This window comes from Leptodactylus fuscus, chromosome 3 (assembly GCF_031893055.1).
Source record: "Leptodactylus fuscus isolate aLepFus1 chromosome 3, aLepFus1.hap2, whole genome shotgun sequence".
Taxonomy (NCBI): Eukaryota; Metazoa; Chordata; class Amphibia; order Anura; family Leptodactylidae; genus Leptodactylus; species Leptodactylus fuscus.
In genome coordinates this window covers 9,337,710-9,357,084 of record NC_134267.1, presented here as the reverse complement: position 1 = coordinate 9,357,084, position 19,375 = coordinate 9,337,710, and the positions used below count along the sequence as shown (strand labels likewise).

General features: G+C 45.8%; 1 protein-coding gene across 1 annotated transcript in view; it reads right to left on the bottom strand.

Moving 5' to 3' along the window:
• Window positions 1-19,375, bottom strand: part of SRBD1 (S1 RNA binding domain 1) — a 139,127-nt gene that overhangs the window by 66,034 nt on the left and 53,718 nt on the right. The window contains exon 11 of the mRNA XM_075267030.1: window positions 6,321-6,403. Coding sequence (XP_075123131.1) covers window positions 6,321-6,403 — 83 coding nt within the window. The remainder of the gene's footprint in view (window positions 1-6,320; window positions 6,404-19,375) is intronic.

Here is a 19,375-nt window from a genome sequence, read left to right as displayed (position 1 = left end):
GGTTTAATCTCCGCTCGGAGAGAAGCCATTACATCGATTCCATCGAAATCACGCTACGTCGGGGCAGAGATGAAACCCGAGACAATGACTGACACAGAAGATTGTGTGTTTACGAAGCGGACGCGGGGAAAGGTCACAGATATTAATCATTATCTAATAAAATGGGAATTCCGTTTCGAAAACAAGATTTCCTATCGTTACCAGTTTGTGGCCAGATTTAGGCTATTACAAATTGTGGAAAGGGAAGGAAAATCCGGCCTCGTGCTCCAGGGTTTCTGATAAATTTAGAGTCCAAAAATTGTTCAAGTCTACAAGACGATGAGAAAAGTAAGGAACGTAAGAAAGGCTTCCATCGTTCGTAGGATTTTTATTCATTGGTTGGACCTTCTTGGAAAGTTTTTTCCTACTGTACTTTATCTGTGTCCTTTATGGTGTCATTCAAGGCCACTAAAAATATTGATGCCTTCCATTACCGTTAGATGGGGTCAAAGGGGTTGTCCAGTGTAGTAAACCCAAACTAATAGATGGAGCCCTCTTTTGGCCACTCATCTATTCACCAAAGTGGAGCATCTCTTGCTCTGGAGGACCTGTCCTGTCCTTCATGACACAGTTCATCCATTGATTTGAATAATCATTGTGTAATGCTTCATTTCTCCAGTGGGGGCACTGCAGGAATACTGAACACTTACTGCCAGGCTTACTCACTGATCACTGCTGATAGATAGAGGTCCCAGCAGTGAGACACTCTATATCATGTTATTGGCAAGGGACCTTTCTAAGAAAAAGGGATTTACCTAAATGGAAAACTCTTTTAAATACACATCATATCATTTTATAAAATTTAAATAGCTATAAAATTCAGCACTGATTTCCTAAAAGGAATCGGTCATCGAACATGTCATATATCAACCCAGCCCTGCAGATAGATAGATTAGAATCACTTGTTTTCTCCTTGAGAATCTGTGCCTACATTGCTCTGCATTGGGCTGCTACTCTGTTACTCCTCTTGGAAATGTATGATTAAATTGACAACTGTGCATTACCATTTCTTTGATCAATGGGGCGCCTTCCTACAGACCTTGACGTTGTCCCATCAGTGCTGACAGTATCAGGTCCTTACCCTGCTGATAAGGAGAAAAAGGCAACACCCAACTGTCAATATATCCATACTTTTCCAGTAAGAATTAAAGAGAGAAACCAAAACCCAAAACTCTAAGAAAAACACTCTAGAATTATTATGTAAAGTGGAATACAAGTAAATAATTCAACCTTCAACAAGTTCTGCTCTTTGCATCATTTGAAAGCCATCCCTCCACTGATTCTGGCACAGTTTGGGTTTTTTCTCTAGCCCCCACCATTCCTGTGCATTCAGTGTTGTTAGTTTTGGTCCCTGATATAATATTTAAGCTCTGTACTATCTGGAGGGCGGGGTCAGGCAGGAGCAGACAGTGGGTGTGAATCTGAGCTCTGTCACTGGCTGCCTCTGATTGGAGCTCTAAGTCACACCCCCTGCCTGACATTATACAGCTTAAATGGCACATCAGGCACCAAAACTAACTGCACTTGTTGCTCAGGAATGGTGGGGGCTAGAGAGAAAATTCCAACTGTGCTGGAATCAGTGGAACAGCGACTATTAACAGCTGTCAAGAACTAGAAATAGCGGGGGAGGTGAATGGTTCTCTTTAAGCTTTATTTATTTAAAGGGCTATTCTCATCACAGAGAATTATGGCGTCCATACCTACAGGGTATGCCATAATGAGAACGGGGAGTGGAGAGATCCCGTTGTGGAGACGGGTGCAGGTCTCTGAGATGGGACCTGTATATAGCAGACACTTATAGAATATCCTGTGCATAAACGATCAATGCTAGTGATGAGAATGCCCAATAAATTGGGAAACATGAATGGCGTCATTTCATGGAAGGTTCTAGAATTTTCACTTGCTTGCACATCCTTCACAGAAAGCATTACATCTCGCAGTCGGCCTTTGGAATACACAGACTGTAATGTCATCTACAATCCATTTCCTGGATTTAAAAAGGAGACGCAGACCGCTCCACATTCTGGCAGGAGCAGGAGCTTGGACTCTGTTCAGGTTTCTAAAGCCGACATTACCACCAGCAACAAAGTAAAAGACAAAAGCGACCTATAGAAAGTATTACTGATACAATGCATAGGGTAGAGATGGCATTGAGAAAGAATCCTGCAGAATAGATTCCAGAACAATATACCTAAAACTCTAAACTTATTTCAGATTTTTTATATTTGGCAGATTTCCTCCAGGTACATGAATTCTATTTTATATGATATGGCTCAGAATCAAAAGCTGCAAATTACATTTTTTTATGTATTTATTATTGTTAATTTATTTAGATTTTATTTTTTTTCTATCAACTGAAAGAAAGGCAATTAGTAGCTATTATACTGGAGACACTTATAATATATCCACTCCATAGACATATTGATGGGGGATGTAGATTGTGAACCCTAGAAAGGACAGTGATGAGTCACAACTGGTCAGGTCGAAAAATCACCCACAGGCCCTTATGGACAAGGGGTTTAGTGTCCTAATTCGCCCTCTTTTAAATCCATCTGTGTCCACATTTATAAAAAAAAACAAAAAAAAACAAAAAAAACTTACCTAGAGATGAGTCTGATCGGACTCCTCTCTGGTGCTCCCGGCTGATCGGACTCTTCTCTGGTGCTCCCGGCTGAATGGGCTCTTCTCTGGTGCTCCCGGCTGATCGCATTCCTCTCTGGTGCTCCCGGCTGATCGCATTCCTCTCTGGTGCTCCCGGCTGATCGCATTCCTCTCTGGTGCTCCTGGCTGATTGGACTCCTCTCTGGCTCTCGCAGCTGATCTGACTCTTCTCTGGCGCTCCCGACTGATCGCACTCCTCTCTGGTGCTCCCGGCTGATCAGACTCTTCTCTGGTGCTTCGGGCTGATCAGACTCTTCTCTGGTGCCCCCGGTTGAACGGACTCCTCTCTGGTGCTCCCAACTGTTCGGACTCCTCTCTGGTGCTCCCGGCTGATTGGACTCCTCTCTAGCGCTCATGGCTGATTGGACTCCTCTCTGGCGCTCGCGGCTGATCCGATTCTTCTCTGGCGCTCCCGTATGATCGGACTCCTCTCTGGTACTCCCAACTGTTCGGACTCCTCTCTGGCGCTCTCGGGTGATCGGACTCCTCTCTGGTGCTCTCGGCTGATCGGACTCCTCTCTGGTGCTCTCGGCTGATCGGACTCCTCTCTGGTGCTCTCGGCTGATCAGACTCCTCTCTGGTGCTCCCGGCGCCTGCGCAGTTCTTCATTGAAGCCGAGGTCATATACCCCAGCATCACTGTGTAAGCGCTGGAGGTGCACCCTTATAGCTTAATTTAATTAATTTAGGACACTCCCATTTTTACATGCCACACCCTCTATTTCCATACCACAAAATTTTGGTTTCAGTTATCCACATATAAGTAATCGTACAGGTAGTGACATATCGTTTATTCAATGGTCGTGTGATACAGGACAGTATTTATGCTAAATAATCAATGTCAGCCAATTCATATCAATTCATTGAGCTGACTTTTGGATTTGGATATTTTGTAATTAATTGTCCTATTCTAGTTACTATATTAAAAAATAATCCTGAAACGTTACAGTGTTCACACTGACCACTAAGCCTATTTACGGACTGATGCTTCCTGCTCTGTAGAGATCACTGTTCCTTTAGCTGTATTCAGATGGTAAAAAAAAAATCACGATGATATATTCCCTTTAATCTCACTTAAACTGATCCTATATTGCTATAAGAAACATAAGGAAGCGTGAATCCATGCCGCCCAACCTTCTCACTGCCCTGTGTTGTATATAATAATAAGATGCAGCAAGATCCTCCCTGGTCTGCAGTAGGATGCAAAATCTTAAGCCCCATTCATAAGATGTACACCATCACTATTAAGGAAAGGATCAGATGCTGCAGCATTTTTGCAAGACTCCTTGCTTTTGGAACATGGAATAAGTCTTGCAGACTGACAAATAGTGGGAGTAAGATTACATGGTGAGGGCTGACACGTCCTCTGTACTGTACACTTTTGCTGACATGTCCTCTGTACTGTACACTTTTGCTGATACGTCCTATGTACTCTACAATTTTGCAGATATGTCCTGTGTACTGTACACTTTTGCTGACACGTCCTCTGTACTGTACACTTTTACTGACACGTCCTCTGTACTGTACACTTTTTCTGACACGTCCTCTGTACTGTACACTTTTGCTGATACATCCTCTATACTGTACACTTTTGCTGACACGTCCTCTGTACTGTACACTTTGGCTGACATGTCCTCTGTACTGTACACTTTTGCGGACATGTCCTCTGTACTGTACACTTTTGCTGATACATCCTCTATACTGTACACTTTTGCTGACACGTCCTCTGTACTGTACACTTTTGCTGACACGTCCTCTGTACTGTACACTTTTGCTGACACGTTCTCTGTACTGTACACTTTTGCTGACACGTCCTCTGACCTGTACACTTTTGCTGATACATCCTCTATACTGTACACTTTTGTTGACAAGTCCTCTGTACTGTACACTTTTGCTGACACGTCCTTTGTACTGTACACTGTGACACGTCCTCTGTACTGTACACTTTTGCACCATAAATTCTGTGTTGTGGAATAGAATAAGCCTGCAGGTCTGACTACACTGGATCTATTTGTTGTCTGTAAACATGGAAACACGTAGGTACTTGCATATTTGACCTCTATATACAAAACATGTAAATATATATATTATTATTTTTTTAAAAGCCAAATTTTATGTTGTTTATTTTTATTTAGGTGCAACATTTTTTTTCCCACGGAGGTCTCTACTACTAATAACGTATTGTATCTTTAAAAATGTCTTATGCGAATACGTTTCTTCTTTTTCTACGCCTTTGATTATTTGCTTAAGAAACAAACTAAAATTAAACCAGCGACCACATATTGTAAAAACAAGCGTCCGCTCCCCATAGAAACTCATCAGAGCCCGGCAATAATTTATTGCTTCGTATGTTCATTAGGAGAGACAGAGCAGATCTGCGAAACCACATGACGGCCGATGTTATTCTACCGTACGCTGTAATATCAAGTGCCCTCTATGCATTCCTGAAAGAGTAACATTCATCAATAGCTCCGGGTTCTGAAAGCCTGAATATTAAGTGAACAAAATTAATAACCCCCGTGAACAAGTCTGCCATTTAATGCTACAAATGACTGGTGTATATATACATATAATAAATATGTTAACAACTGTGCGGGATTACAGGAAAGTGTCCAGCCATTAATCAATTAGCATTAGTGAACATCACCACCGTATCGCATGTCTGCGCCGCACCGAAACCAGATACTGACTGCAAAAGTATACAGACTGCAATAAATTATATGGACATACAGTGTCTGCCATGGATCTGATTATGAAAGAGATCTTGCATAAACATTACCAGTATATATATATATATATATATATATATATATATATATATATATATACTTAGAATGACCATGCAAAATATATATAGTCAAAGGGGTCCGGTCAGGCTCTGTCGTGTCTGCTGTCTGGTCACTCGACAGACCAGAGCAAAGGACACCCCAATACTAGTCATTATTTATTAGAATATAATAATTATAAAATAATAAAAAACACAGACCTACGTTATAAAAATATACATAAGAATAAAAAAATTCAAAAAAATATTTGCATGTTATAATATGGACACACCAGTTACGTAATATAAAATATATCAACGTATACATCATAATCATTTGATACATTTTATATCGAATTTAAAAGTTCGCATTTTTCCATTATAAAAATTAAATATTTGGCAAAAAAAAAAGTTTTAAAATTTTAAATTGCAGACCAAAAATCAGCTAAAATAGAAAAAAAAATTCATCGTATTTATTCAAAATTTTTTTTTAGTTCTTACGGTAAAAATAAAAACAGTGCATTCCAGGAGTCAAACACAAAGAGAGATACCGGCCGGGGATGATGAGTGATGAGGATATATATAAATGTCTTTGAACTTGGAGACCTCGCCGGATCAGGTTACCAACCCCCGACATGTCTTTTTATTACATTATTAATCTATGTGTAAGCCGGGTTATTCGTAATCCCCTTACTATCATGTTTAAGTAAATTTTAAAGTTAAAACACAAAATGTAAAATTGTAAAATTTGAAATTCACGAATAGAAGTTTGATATTTTGTATCTAAAAAGCATTGGCGCTTTCCTAGAACAAACCAATGTGTTGCCGCTGACGGATTTCGGTCGGCATAGACTTACCTGGTACATTCCAACGCCGATGTGTTTGGGCTCAATTTTCACCAGCTCAGCTAATGGATCTTGTACGCGTCTTGCTATGGAAACTGAAAGACAGAACAGACACGCAAACGTTGTTTTATGTACACAATTTGTAGCGTATCATTACAGCTGGTTGGGATCGTCCTCTACAGATCAATTAATGGCGTACTGAAGATGAAGAGTTCATAGAGAGATGATTCGAATGCCTCGCTCCGTAGGAATGCATGTTAGCAGCCGAAGCTTAACCCCTTGCGGTACGGCTATGTATTCCTATGGGAGTGGAGGTATTCGAAACTATTCCAGTCTAGTATTCGAATCATGTCTAGTTCCTAGAGATAAGACTGGGCGGTGCTGGTGGTACCTGGGACTTGCACTTTCTACACTGTACTACACTTGCATTCTGTTTTTCAGCCACTCCTTTGACAAATTTAACAGGACATTCTGGTTTTAATGTTATGCCACCTTCAAATGCAATATATTGTTGTGTCACCTATATGTGGTTACTGTTATCAGCATAAATACTAAATATACGTAATATTAAAGGGATCCTATCACGAAAAGTCAATTTTTTGTCGTTCACACGTAGGAATAGCCTTAAGAAAGGCTCTTCTTCTCCTACCTTTAGATGTCTTCTCCGCGCTGCCGTTCGGTAGCAATCCCGGTTTTCGTCTGTATGCAAATGAGTTCTCTTGCAGCACTGGGGGCATCCCCAATGCTGCGAGAGAAGTCTCCAGCGCCGACTCCATCTTCTTCAGGAACGCATCTTCTTCTGGCAGAGGCTTTATACTTCTAGGCCTCGGGTCTAGGTCAAAGTCAACTGCACATGCCCCCCGGCCACAAGAAAATGGCCACTTGCACAATATTGTAAGCGGCCATTTTCCTTTGGCTGGCAGACTTGCGCAATCGGCTTTGCCCTTGGTCGAGGCCTACAAGTTTGAAGACGTGAAGAAGACCGGTTCCTGAAAAAGATAGAGGCAGCGCTGGAGAGTTCTCTGGCAGCATTGGGGACTATCCCAGTGCTGTTTGAGTGCTGGGGACCGCCCCCAGTGCTGCGAGATAACTCATTTGCATACCGACGAAAACCAGATTATATACCGAACGGCGGCGCGAAGAAGAGCAACTACTTAGGGATGTTGGAGTTGGTGGAGGAGGCGAAAAGTTCTCTTTAAAAGAATTCTTTTGGGCGCCATTGAGGACACAAAAACTAGTGTGAACCTAGCGTCAAGATAATAAACAGGGCTCCAGGGGTCGGGGTGTGCACTGGTGAGCATTATTATTCTTGGAAAATGCCATTGAAAATTTGTTGACAATATCTAAAACTTTAATAATATCAATGCAATAAAATAATGACAATCTAACATCCTCGTGAGTGCAGAGGTGACAAATACTAATAAACCACAGTCTACTTGTCTTTTCCATGTGCTCAACTTCTCCAATCGGTTATCCTGCTGCAGTGAGATATCTTATCACAGAAGACAACAAAAAATAATGGAAAGTCATAAAAAAATGTTTTTCCAATGACTTTTCATGGTTTTTTGTTGCCTTCTGTGATAAGATACCAATTGCAGAAGTTCGGGTTCACTCTGCTACATCAGTATACACATTGACTGGGTCTTATACAGTGTCTGGTTGGGTCTTGGTTGTCTGTGGTTATACCCTGGGGTCCAACATCTGGCTCCGGCAGGGTCTATAATACTTCTCCCATACCTATGGGTAAGCTACACAGAAAATTTACATAAAAATAGATTAGAAAAAAGTGAACTATTTCACAGTCAATGCAGGAGATGGTAACCTGATATTTATTGCAGATCTTGCTCCTTGGCTGCCTTATACTCCGCTCCATTAGGGCACGAGCATCAAAAATACTGCGACATATAAGCCTGGAAGGCGTTCATTATAAAGCTATCTACTACAGCCCCAATCACTTACATGTGTCCACCATCATGAGGCTACTGATACTGTTTTAATGACCGTATAACTAGGTGATGATCACATTAAATAAACCAGGCCTGCAAAAACAGCACCCGCAGGGGCCCGTGCACACAGCTGTATGAGCCCATACTGTCCTTACAAAGTACACGGAGGCAGGCAGGGTTTTTTTTATCTCATGGAGAAATCATTGCATGATGTATAAAAAAAAAAAAAAAAAATAGGCGAAGGCATGGAGCCTCCCCGAGACATCACACCGAGGACATAATGCAGGAGCCTCCCCGAGACATCACACCGAGGACATAATGCAGGAGCCTCCCCGAGACATCACACCGAGGACATAATGCAGGAGCCTCCCCGAGACATCACACCGAGGACATAATGCAGGAGCCTCCCCGAGACATCACACCGAGGACATAATGCAGGAGCCTCCCCGAGACATCACACCGAGGACATAATGCAGGAGCCTCCCCGAGACATCACACCGAGGACATAATGCAGGAGCCTCCCCGAGACATCACACCGAGGACATAATGCAGGAGCCTCCCCGAGACATCACACCGAGGACATAATGCAGGAGCCTCCCCGAGACATCACACCGAGGACATAATGCAGGAGCCTCCCCGAGACATCACACCGAGGACATAATGCAGGAGCCTCCCCGAGACATCACACCGAGGACATAATGCAGGAGCCTCCCTGAGACATCACACCGAGGACATAATGCAGGAGCCTCCCCGAGACATCACACAGAGGACATAATGCAGGAACCTCCCCGAGACATCACACAGAGAATATAATGCAGGAGCCTCCCCGAGACATCACACCGAGGACATAATGCAGGAGCCTCCCCGAGACATCACACCGAGGACATAATGCAGGAGCCTCCCCGAGACATCACACAGAGAATATAATGCAGGAGCCTCCCCGAGACATCACACCGAGAACATAATGCAGGAGCCTCCCTGAGACATCACACAGAGGACATAATGCAGGAGCCTCCCTGAGACATCACACTGAGGACGTAATGCAGGAACCTTCTCGAGACATCACACCGAGGACATAATGCGGGAGCCTCCCCGAGACATCACACTGAGGACATAATGCCAGAGCCTACCCGAGACATCACACCGAGGACATAATGCAGGAGCCTCCCCGAGACATCACACCGAGGACATAATGCAGGAGCCTCCCCGAGACATCACACCGAGGACATAATGCAGGAGCCTCCCCGAGACATCACACCGAGGACATAATGCAGGAGCCTCCCCGAGACATCACACCGAGGACATAATGCAGGAGCCTCCCCGAGACATCACACCGAGGACATAATGCAGGAGCCTCCCCGAGACATCACACCGAGGACATAATGCAGGAGCCTCCCCGAGACATCACACCGAGGACATAATGCAGGAGCCTCCCCGAGACATCACACCGAGGACATAATGCAGGAGCCTCCCCGAGACATCACACCGAGGACATAATGCAGGAGCCTCCCCGAGACATCACACCGAGGACATAATGCAGGAGCCTCCCCGAGACATCACACCGAGGACATAATGCAGGAGCCTCCCCGAGACATCACACCGAGGACATAATGCAGGAGCCTCCCTGAGACATCACACCGAGGACATAATGCAGGAGCCTCCCCGAGACATCACACAGAGGACATAATGCAGGAACCTCCCCGAGACATCACACAGAGAATACAATGCAGGAGCCTCCCCGAGACATCACACCGAGGACATAATGCAGGAGCCTCCCCGAGACATCACACCGAGGACATAATGCAGGAGCCTCCCTGAGACATCACACAGAGAATATAATGCAGGAACCTCCCCGAGACATCACACCGAGGACATAATGCAGGAGCCTCCCCGAGACATCACACCGAGGACATAATGCAGGAACCTCCCCGAGACATCACACAGAGGACATAATGCAGGAGCCTTCCCGAGACATCACACCAAGGATATAATGCAGGAGTCTCCCCGAGACAACACACAGAGGACATAATGCAGGAACCTCCCCGAGACATCACACCGAGGACATAATGCAGGAGCCTTCCCGAGACATCACACCAAGGATATAATGCAGGAGTCTCCCCGAGACAACACACAGAGGACATAATGCAGGAACCTCCCCGAGACATCACACAGAGGACATAATGCAGGAGCCTCCCCGAGACATCACACAGAGGACATAATGCAGGAGCCTCTGCGAGACATCACACAGAGGACGTAATGCAGGAGCTTCCCCAAGACATCACACAGAGGATGTAATGCCGGAACCTCCCCGAGACATCACACAGAGGACATAATGCCGGAACCTCCCCGAGACATCACACAGAGGACATAATGCAGGAGCCTCCCCGAGACATCACACAGAGGATATAATGCTGAAGCCTCCACGAGACATCACACCGAAGACGTAATGAAGGAGCTTCCCCGAGACATCACACACAGGACATAATGCAGGAGCCTCCACGAGACATCACACAGAGGACATAATGCACACACTCAGTGCAGTCTCGGCAATAGGTATATAGGTGTGTACACATGGAATGGCTGTGCAAATAATCCCTACATGATCCCCACCAACAGGGCTGTGAAATGAGTAGACCAAACCACCGACTCCGACTCTATTTTTCTGAATCATTCATACATGGCTAACAACGATGGTCAGACAGAAGCAGTAAAGATCTTCAAATTCATTAAAAATCCAGTTTCCTATGAAAGTAAATATGTAACAAACTATTTATCTAATTAGTAATAATTGTGTCATATCACTAATCATTTTATTTTGAACCCAGAATCAATAACTTTTTTCCAACTCTGACTCCTGCCAAAACTCTCCTGACACCAGAATGCCACCCCCCACACCCACCCGACAATACTTTCCAATAGCCTTGTACTGTCAGGTGGGGCCTTCCTTACTGCCCAGCGATGATGCGGACCTGTAGGCTCGCCCTTCTGACAGTGAAGGGATATCGGTGTCAAAACTAAGGGCACCGATATCTCCGGCACCCAGACGCATATCATCAACGCTGAATACAGCACAGTGCAGCGGCAACTTTCTCGCGGTATTTCCTTGTCATGTGGCTTGGATTTATTCCCAAATTATGCTACTAAGTTTCAGAAAAAACAGACATTGATCTATAGGGAGCTACCTTGCAAAGGCGGCGCTAGAGCAAGGTCCCCTTTTCCACCATGGAGGACGTTTGTGCACGTTCCTTTCCCAGAACCTTTGGGAGGACTTGTACGGTTAAATAATCCCCTGTACACCACAAGCTGGACTGAAAAAGATAACTTTAGCTTTTTACCCTTTTCGAACTTTTTTTTATTTCTTCAATGTGCTGATCGAAACGCAACAGTCGGTTATAATATTTTAATCGAAACCTCAGCCTTGAAATCCAAAACTCATCTTGGAACACATCGCAGATTGTGAACCTGGAAAGATGTGAACAAGGAAGGTGCCACGAAAAGCAACAATGCTCATAAAAAATAAAATAAAAAAATACCGCAACATGGCCCGAAAAAACTCATATCCCTAAATTAATTTCACATAGTTCCTGTACACGGGGCCGTTCCATATGAAATCCAATTCAAACAAATAAGAGTCTTGTCACGTATTTGAATCCGTGATTAATAAAGTGTTCCATTAAAGAAATCCCTATGTGCAATATCTGTTCTAATCCAAAAACGAAGAGCCGCGGAGAATATTTGGAAAAATCAATAAATAAGCAAAACCCAGAAACTTTTACACTTTCCTCCTATTGTGTAAGCAGCGAGCGGTTTTATTGCGCAGTCTCCTGCCCTTCAGTCCTCGGCGTTACAATGCATAGTGACTATAGGGGGAACCTAGGAATTGTCCTAAACTTTACCAGATGTAAGATGATGTTAGATTAAGTTATTTAGTGTGTGCTACATGATTTTAGATTACGTTAAATTAGCATGTTTGGAAGGGGCGCGCGGTAATGTGAGCGGTTCCAACTCATACGAGGCTAAGCTCTTTAACCCTGTAAGCCGAATAAACCAAAATTCTCCTTATCCGAGGAAGATCTTCATAGAAGGTTACAAACGAAATTCTTCTGGATACAAAGTAGGGTCCCATTCATTCCTAAGGGCCCATACACACGACCGGGGCCATAGTGAAGAGCAGGTCCTATATCTGTCCATTCCCTTCATTTCATTGTAAAGGTCAGTGAATATCACGCATGACACATGGATACCAATCCGGGGGCCATTTTTACTGACCTGGTTGTGCGTATACGGCCCCCGATCTTCACTCTTTAGGCACCATAGGAAGAACCGCAGTGTTGCAAAGAGACCACCAGGTTGATACTTCTGTTGAGGTCCCGCTGTTGGTGGCAGCTGATCAGGAAGGTCCAAAGTGCACCAAGAAATTGAGTGTAAGTGCAGGCCAAGGTCAGAGCTGGCAGCACAGGTTTTTTTGGTATGGCAGGAGAAACCAGAGGACCCAAAAGAACCCAACTATAGCACAGGAAAAACAACAGGCAGATGTTGCTCTTGGTCAGATTCAAACCCAGGACCATAACACTTCAAGTGCTAACCACTGAGACAGTGTTCTGCCCATAGGCAGAGGACCACTGATCCGGTGTCTTGCTCATAGGCAGAGGACCACTAAGCCAGTGTGCTGCCCATAGGCAGAGGACCACTGAGCCCATGTGCTGACCATAGGCCTAGGAACAATGAGTCAGTGTGTTGCCCATAGGCAGAGGACCACTGAGCCGGTGTGCTGTCCATAGGCCTAGGACCAATGATCTGATGTGCTGCCCATAGACAGAGGACCATTGATCCAGAGTGTTGCCCATAGGCAGAGGCCTCTACCCTGCAGGTGGTTGTTACTAAATCTATAGGAGAAAAATGCGCTATAGGCAAAGCTGTCAGTGAAAAAAACGACAAAAATAGATGGGATAGAACAAGTACACGACACGAGTCACATAACTTACACACCCAGCCTTTATGACACATTAAATCCCGCATATGCTTATATTTGTAATATCTTCCCCCCGTGTTCGTATACATTACAGTCCTGGAAGTCGCGAGCAGTTACATGTAAGATACACTGAAATTGGAGAAACTGATACTGACCTGTGGAGAAAGTGAAGGAAATCTTAGCTGAACTCAGAATCCAGGTGAAAGTGAACTCTACGAGGCGAGCCTCCGGGTTAACCCCTGAAGTCGTTTAAGGGGTAGGAGTTACGTCTCCTGGTTCTGGTGATAGAAAATCAGTATTGGGGGGGGGGGGGGGGGGATTCCTGCTCGATGAAGTGCACCTAAGGCCACCAGACCCTGAAATGTCTAAACGCAGGCTCTCCATAACCACAGGACTCGCAGACTGTTTATTCTGTCTTGAAAGGGCACCAACAAATTATTGACTGCAGAATAGGAGCCGTATCTACTTGTTTACCTGACTATGACTCCTGCCAGCATATACATACAATCTAAAGGGAGTCCGTCACCTCCCAAACCAATAATAGTGCTGTCAAGGGGTCTATGATAGGAGCAGAAACATACCTGTGTGACCACAAACCGATGAAGCAATGCAGAGATAATCATCTTTTTTTATGGATCTCCAAATCAGCCTTAAGTGCACTGGGGGCGGGGCATGATTTGGAAGATTTACCTACAGGCAGGTATGACCAAAGCAGAGGCTGAAAATGTTGTTCCGTGCTCAAGGGGAGGCATTGGGAAGCAAATTTAGAGGACATGCAGAGCACTTGTGGCTCTCTATTGGCCAATCTGGCTCCACCCCCTGTGCACTTGCAGGCTGATTTGCATACCCATAAAAAGAGGATTATCTCAGCAATGCTGCATCGGTTTGTGGTCAATAAGGTGTCTTTCTACTCCTATTAAAGGAACTATTATGGGTTTGATGGGCATTTTGGACCGGACGGTCTCCCTTTAACAGGACACTGAGGAATATTTTAAAGCAAATACAAGAAAAAAAATAAGTGGAGGAATTGCCATTAGCAACTAATCTCATATGTCCTAGTCACAATAAAAGGAAAGGTCATCAATAATCGACTGCTGGAGGGTCCAACTCTTCATCCGCGCTGATCAGTCAATGACCACCAAGCCCTCTTTTTTCTTTACTACTCATAGCGCCATACTTTTAGTAGTGGCTGTGTCTGGTATTACGTCTCAGCCTCACTTTCACTTGGATAGAAATTAGCGGGAATTTGACATGTGTCCCCTGCCAGTCACTAGAATATAGGCCTCTCTGCTCCTCCTTATCTTCACTATACAGTCTGTATCCTTGTCCAGCTCATACAGAGAAGTCTAAGGAGAGGGGAGGGGGAGAAGGAGGCTGTTAATTGATTTATTGCCTCATTCTGTGTAGTAGTAGAGTCTTAGGGTAAGTTCACACAGAGTTTTTTGGTCAGGATTTAGAGGCCGTATCCGCCTCAAAATCCTGACCAAAAAGACGGCTCCCATTGAATTGAATGGGAGCTGCTCAGGACTTTTTTCCGGGAGCTGGAAGGAACAGGATGCTCATTCTTCAGGTCGTTTCTTCACACCATCCTCCGAACTAGGCCCATTCATTGGGCCTAATCCGGAGCGGAGTGCGTGGCTGGATGGCGGTGCAGTGCACCAGTTTTCAGTCGCAGCTACCTGCCTTAGGTTTCGGGCCAAAAAATCCCATCTGATCTTACCCCAAAATACGCCCCCTCTTACCCCGTGTGAACGAGCCCTTAGTGTACCTTTTCCAGCAGTCTCCTTCTCCACTTTCCCCTCTGTATAGATAAATATGTAACCAAATCCAAATTGTTTGCAATATTTGCAACAAACACTTAGGAACTACTATGGGACATCATATTATATGAAGGGGCCACTATGGGGGATAATACTGTGTGCAGGGGCCACTATGGGGGATAATACTGTGTACTGGGGCCACTATGGGACATAATACTGTGTGCAGGGGCCACTATGGGGCATTATACTGTGTGCAGGAGACACCATGGGACATAATACTGTGTGCAGGAGACACCATGGGACATAATACTGTGTGCAGGGGCCACTATGGTACATAATACTGTGTGCAGGGGCCACTATGGGGCATAATACTGTGTGCAGGAGACACCATGGGACATAATACTGTGTGCAGGGGCCACTATGGGACATAATACTGTGTGCAGGGGCCACTATGGGACATTATACTGTGTGCAGGGGCCACTATGGGGCATAATACTGTGTGCAGGGGCCACTATGGGACATAATACTGTGTGCAGGGGCCACTATGGGGCATTATACTGTGTGCAGGGGCCACTATGGGACATAATACTGTGTGCAGGGGCCACTATGGGACATAATACTGTGTGCAGGGGTCACTATGGGACATAATACTGTGTGCAGGGGCCACTATGGGACATAATACTGTGTGCAGGGGCCACTATGGGACATAATACTGTGTGCAGGGGACACCATGGGACATAATACTGTGTGCAGGGGCCACTATGGTACATAATACTGTGTGCAGGGGTCACTATGGGACATAATACTGTGTGCAGGGGTCACTATGGGACATAATACTGTGTGCAGGGGCCACTATGGGGGATAATACTGTGTGCAGGGGCCACTATGGGACATTATACTGTGTGCAGGGGCCACTATGTGACAGTACTGTGTGCAGGGGCCACTATGGGGCATAATACTGTGTGCAGGGGCCACTATGGGGCATAATACTGTGTGCAGGGGCCACTATGGGGCATAATACTGTGTGCAGGAGACACTATGGGACATAATACTGTGTACAGGGGCCACTATGGGGCATAATACTGTGTGCAGGAGTCACTATGGGGCATAATACTGTGTGCAGGGGCCACTATGGGGGATAATACTGTGTGCAGGGGCCACTATGGGGGATAATACTGTGTGCAGGGGCCACTATGGGACATAATACTGTGTGCAGGGGCCACTATAGGGTATAATACTGTGTGCAGGGGCCACTATGGGGGATAATACTGTGTGCAGGGGCCACTATGGGACATAATACTGTGTGCAGGGGCCACTATGGGGCATAATACTGTGTGCAGGGGCCACTATGGGACATAATACTGTGTGCAGGGGCCACTATGGGACATAATACTGTGTACAGGGGCCACTATGGGGGATAATACTGTGTGCAGGGGCCACTATGGGGCATTATACTGTGTGCAGGGGCCACTATGGGGCATAATACTGTGTGCAGGGGCCACTATGGGACATTATACTGTGTACAGGGGCCACTATGGGACATAATACTGTGTGCAGGGGCCACTATGGGGCATAATACTGTGTGCAGGGGCCACTATGGGACATTATACTGTGTGCAGGGGCCACTATGGGGCATAATACTGTGTACAGGGGCCACTATGGCGCATAATACTGTGTGCAGGGGCCACTATGGCACATAATACTGTGTGCAGGGGCCACTAAGGGGGACATAATACTGTGTGCAGGGGCCACTATGGGGGATAATACTGTGTGCAGGGGTCACTATGGGGCATAATACTGTGTGCAGGGGCCACTATGGGGCATAATACTGTGTGCAGGGGCCACTATGGGGCATAATACTGTGTGCAGGGGCCACTATGGGGCATAATACTGTGTGCAGGGGCCACTATGGGGCATAATACTGTGTGCAGGGGCCACTAAGGGGGACATAATACTGTGTGCAGGGGCCACTATGGGGGATAATACTGTGTGCAGGGGCCACTATGGGGCATAATACTGTGTGCAGGGGCCACTATGGGGCATAATACTGTGTGCAGGGGCCACTATGGGGCATAATACTGTGTGCAGGGGCCACTATGGGGCATAATACTGTGTGCAGGGGCCACTATGGGGGATAATACTGTGTGCAGGGGCCACTATGGGGCATAATACTGTGTGCAGGGGCCACTATGGGGCATAATACTGTGTGCAGGGGCCACTATGGGGCATAATACTGTGTGCAGGGGCCACTATGGGGCATAATACTGTGTGCAGGGGCCACTATGGGGCATAATACTGTGTGCAGGGGCCACTATGGGGCATAATACTGTGTGCAGGGGCCACTATGGGATATAATACTGTGTGCAGGAGCCACTATGGGGGATAACACTGTGTGCAGGGGCCACTATGGGGGATAATACTGTGTGCAGGGGCCACTATGGGACATAATACTGTGTGCAGGGGCCACTATGGGGCATAATACTGTGTGCAGGGGCCACTATGGGGGATAACACTGTGTGCAGGGGCCACTATGGGACATAATACTGTGTGCAGGGGCCACTATGGGATATAATACTGTGTGCAGGGGCCACTATGGGACATTATACTGTGAAGGGGCCACTATGGGGCATTAAACTTGGCCAGCCAAGGAAGTGTTTTACTGTGTGTGGGGCCCAAGTCCACATTTGCTCTGAGCTCAGCCTTTGCTAGTTACGCCCCTGTCTATAAGCATTATATATATTGTCCTGTAGACGTCTGGGCTGAGATCTTCCTACACAGGACTGGGGCACAAGAAAGTCGCCAACCTTCCAGTCCTGGCATATCCACGGCTCGGATCAATGGTGGCAGCACAGCACGAGCAGTAAAGATGCTTTTTTTACTCTTAAAGCGCAGCCGTTAATTAAACTTCTGAGAATGGCTTTAAGAAAAATGAAAATTGGTGCCGGGAGAAGGAAGAAAAATAAAGCTTCTCCCCTGCATAATGGAAGAGAAAACAAACCCTGAGATGTTAGCGCACAAGGCGCCCGGCCCCACAGGCACATCCAGCGACTTCTTACTTGACCGTTTCTCTCGCTCAGGAGTATTTTATACTACAATAAATAACCACAAAAAAACACTACAATAAAAAAAAGACACCCCATCACCCCCCCCCCCCCCGCGCTGTTGCAAAAAAATTAACCCTGTACGTAAAAAAAAAATTCCATTTGTTGCAACCCATTATTTTGCTGTTGCTATTTTTTTCTGTTTTTCATAGCACACAATGCTACAAAAAAAATTTTTAAAATAGTTTTCCCTCTCTGTTGCGGTAATATTTATTTTGTAATGTGTTGGTTCTTAGAAGCGCCAGTGTGCACATGCTCAAACCGGTCCCCGCGCCAATCTCCAGTCTGCTGTAGTAGTTGTGAAGGTTTTATTGGTACCTGATCAACAGTGTTTGACCTCCGGCTGTTTACCTGACTCTGAACCTGCGTCGCCTGCCCTGACCTCGGCCTGGTTACTGTGCCCTGGCCTATTACCTATACATTGGGAAACAAACTCTGCCCATCGCTTCACTACTTTGCACCTGCGTGGGTCAGCTGCCACTAAATGGACTACTGGATGTACCGACATGGTAGACCCCGGTAATGAAGTCTAGGATGAAACACCATTCATTATAATGGGGTCTGTCCAGGAGTTTTCACAGGTGACGTATGAGAGCAACGTCAAGATTCCTTTACTTAGGCCTGGTTCACATCTGCGTTGGTTATCCATTTTGGGGGAGTCTGCATGGGGACCCCCCGAACGGACTACCAAACGCATTGGCAAGCAGTGTGCAGTGAAAGCACATGGACCCCATAGACTATAATTGGGTCCATGTGCTTTCAGCACAGTCTCCGCATGGAACATGAAGACAGAAAAGTAGTTCACGATATACTTCCCTGTCCGCATGACTCGTGTGGAGACCGTGCGGAAAGCACATGGACCCCATTAGGGGGAGTTCACACAGAGTAACGTGCCGCGTGATGTGGCACGTATACGGCGTGTGAGGTTTTGCGGGCCGTATACGCTCCCATTGATTTCAATGGGAGCCAGGATCGTATACACGGCGCTATACTCCGTGTGAACTCCCCCTTACAGTCTATGGGGTCTATGTGCTTTCACTACACAGCCCTTGCCAATGCATTCAGTAGTCCATTCGGCGGGGTCCCCATACAGACTCCCCTGAACGGATTACCGACGCAGATGTGAACTAGGCCTTAGGCTTCAGAGGCCGCTCATTGACCTTGGTAGTTACATAAGGCAAAGGCTTCTGCCAAAACAAGACCCCAGACCAACCCTGCTGGACCTTAGTTGGAGACACCATTTTCCAAAGAATGGACCCACTACTTGACCCCAATTCTGAAATACGGA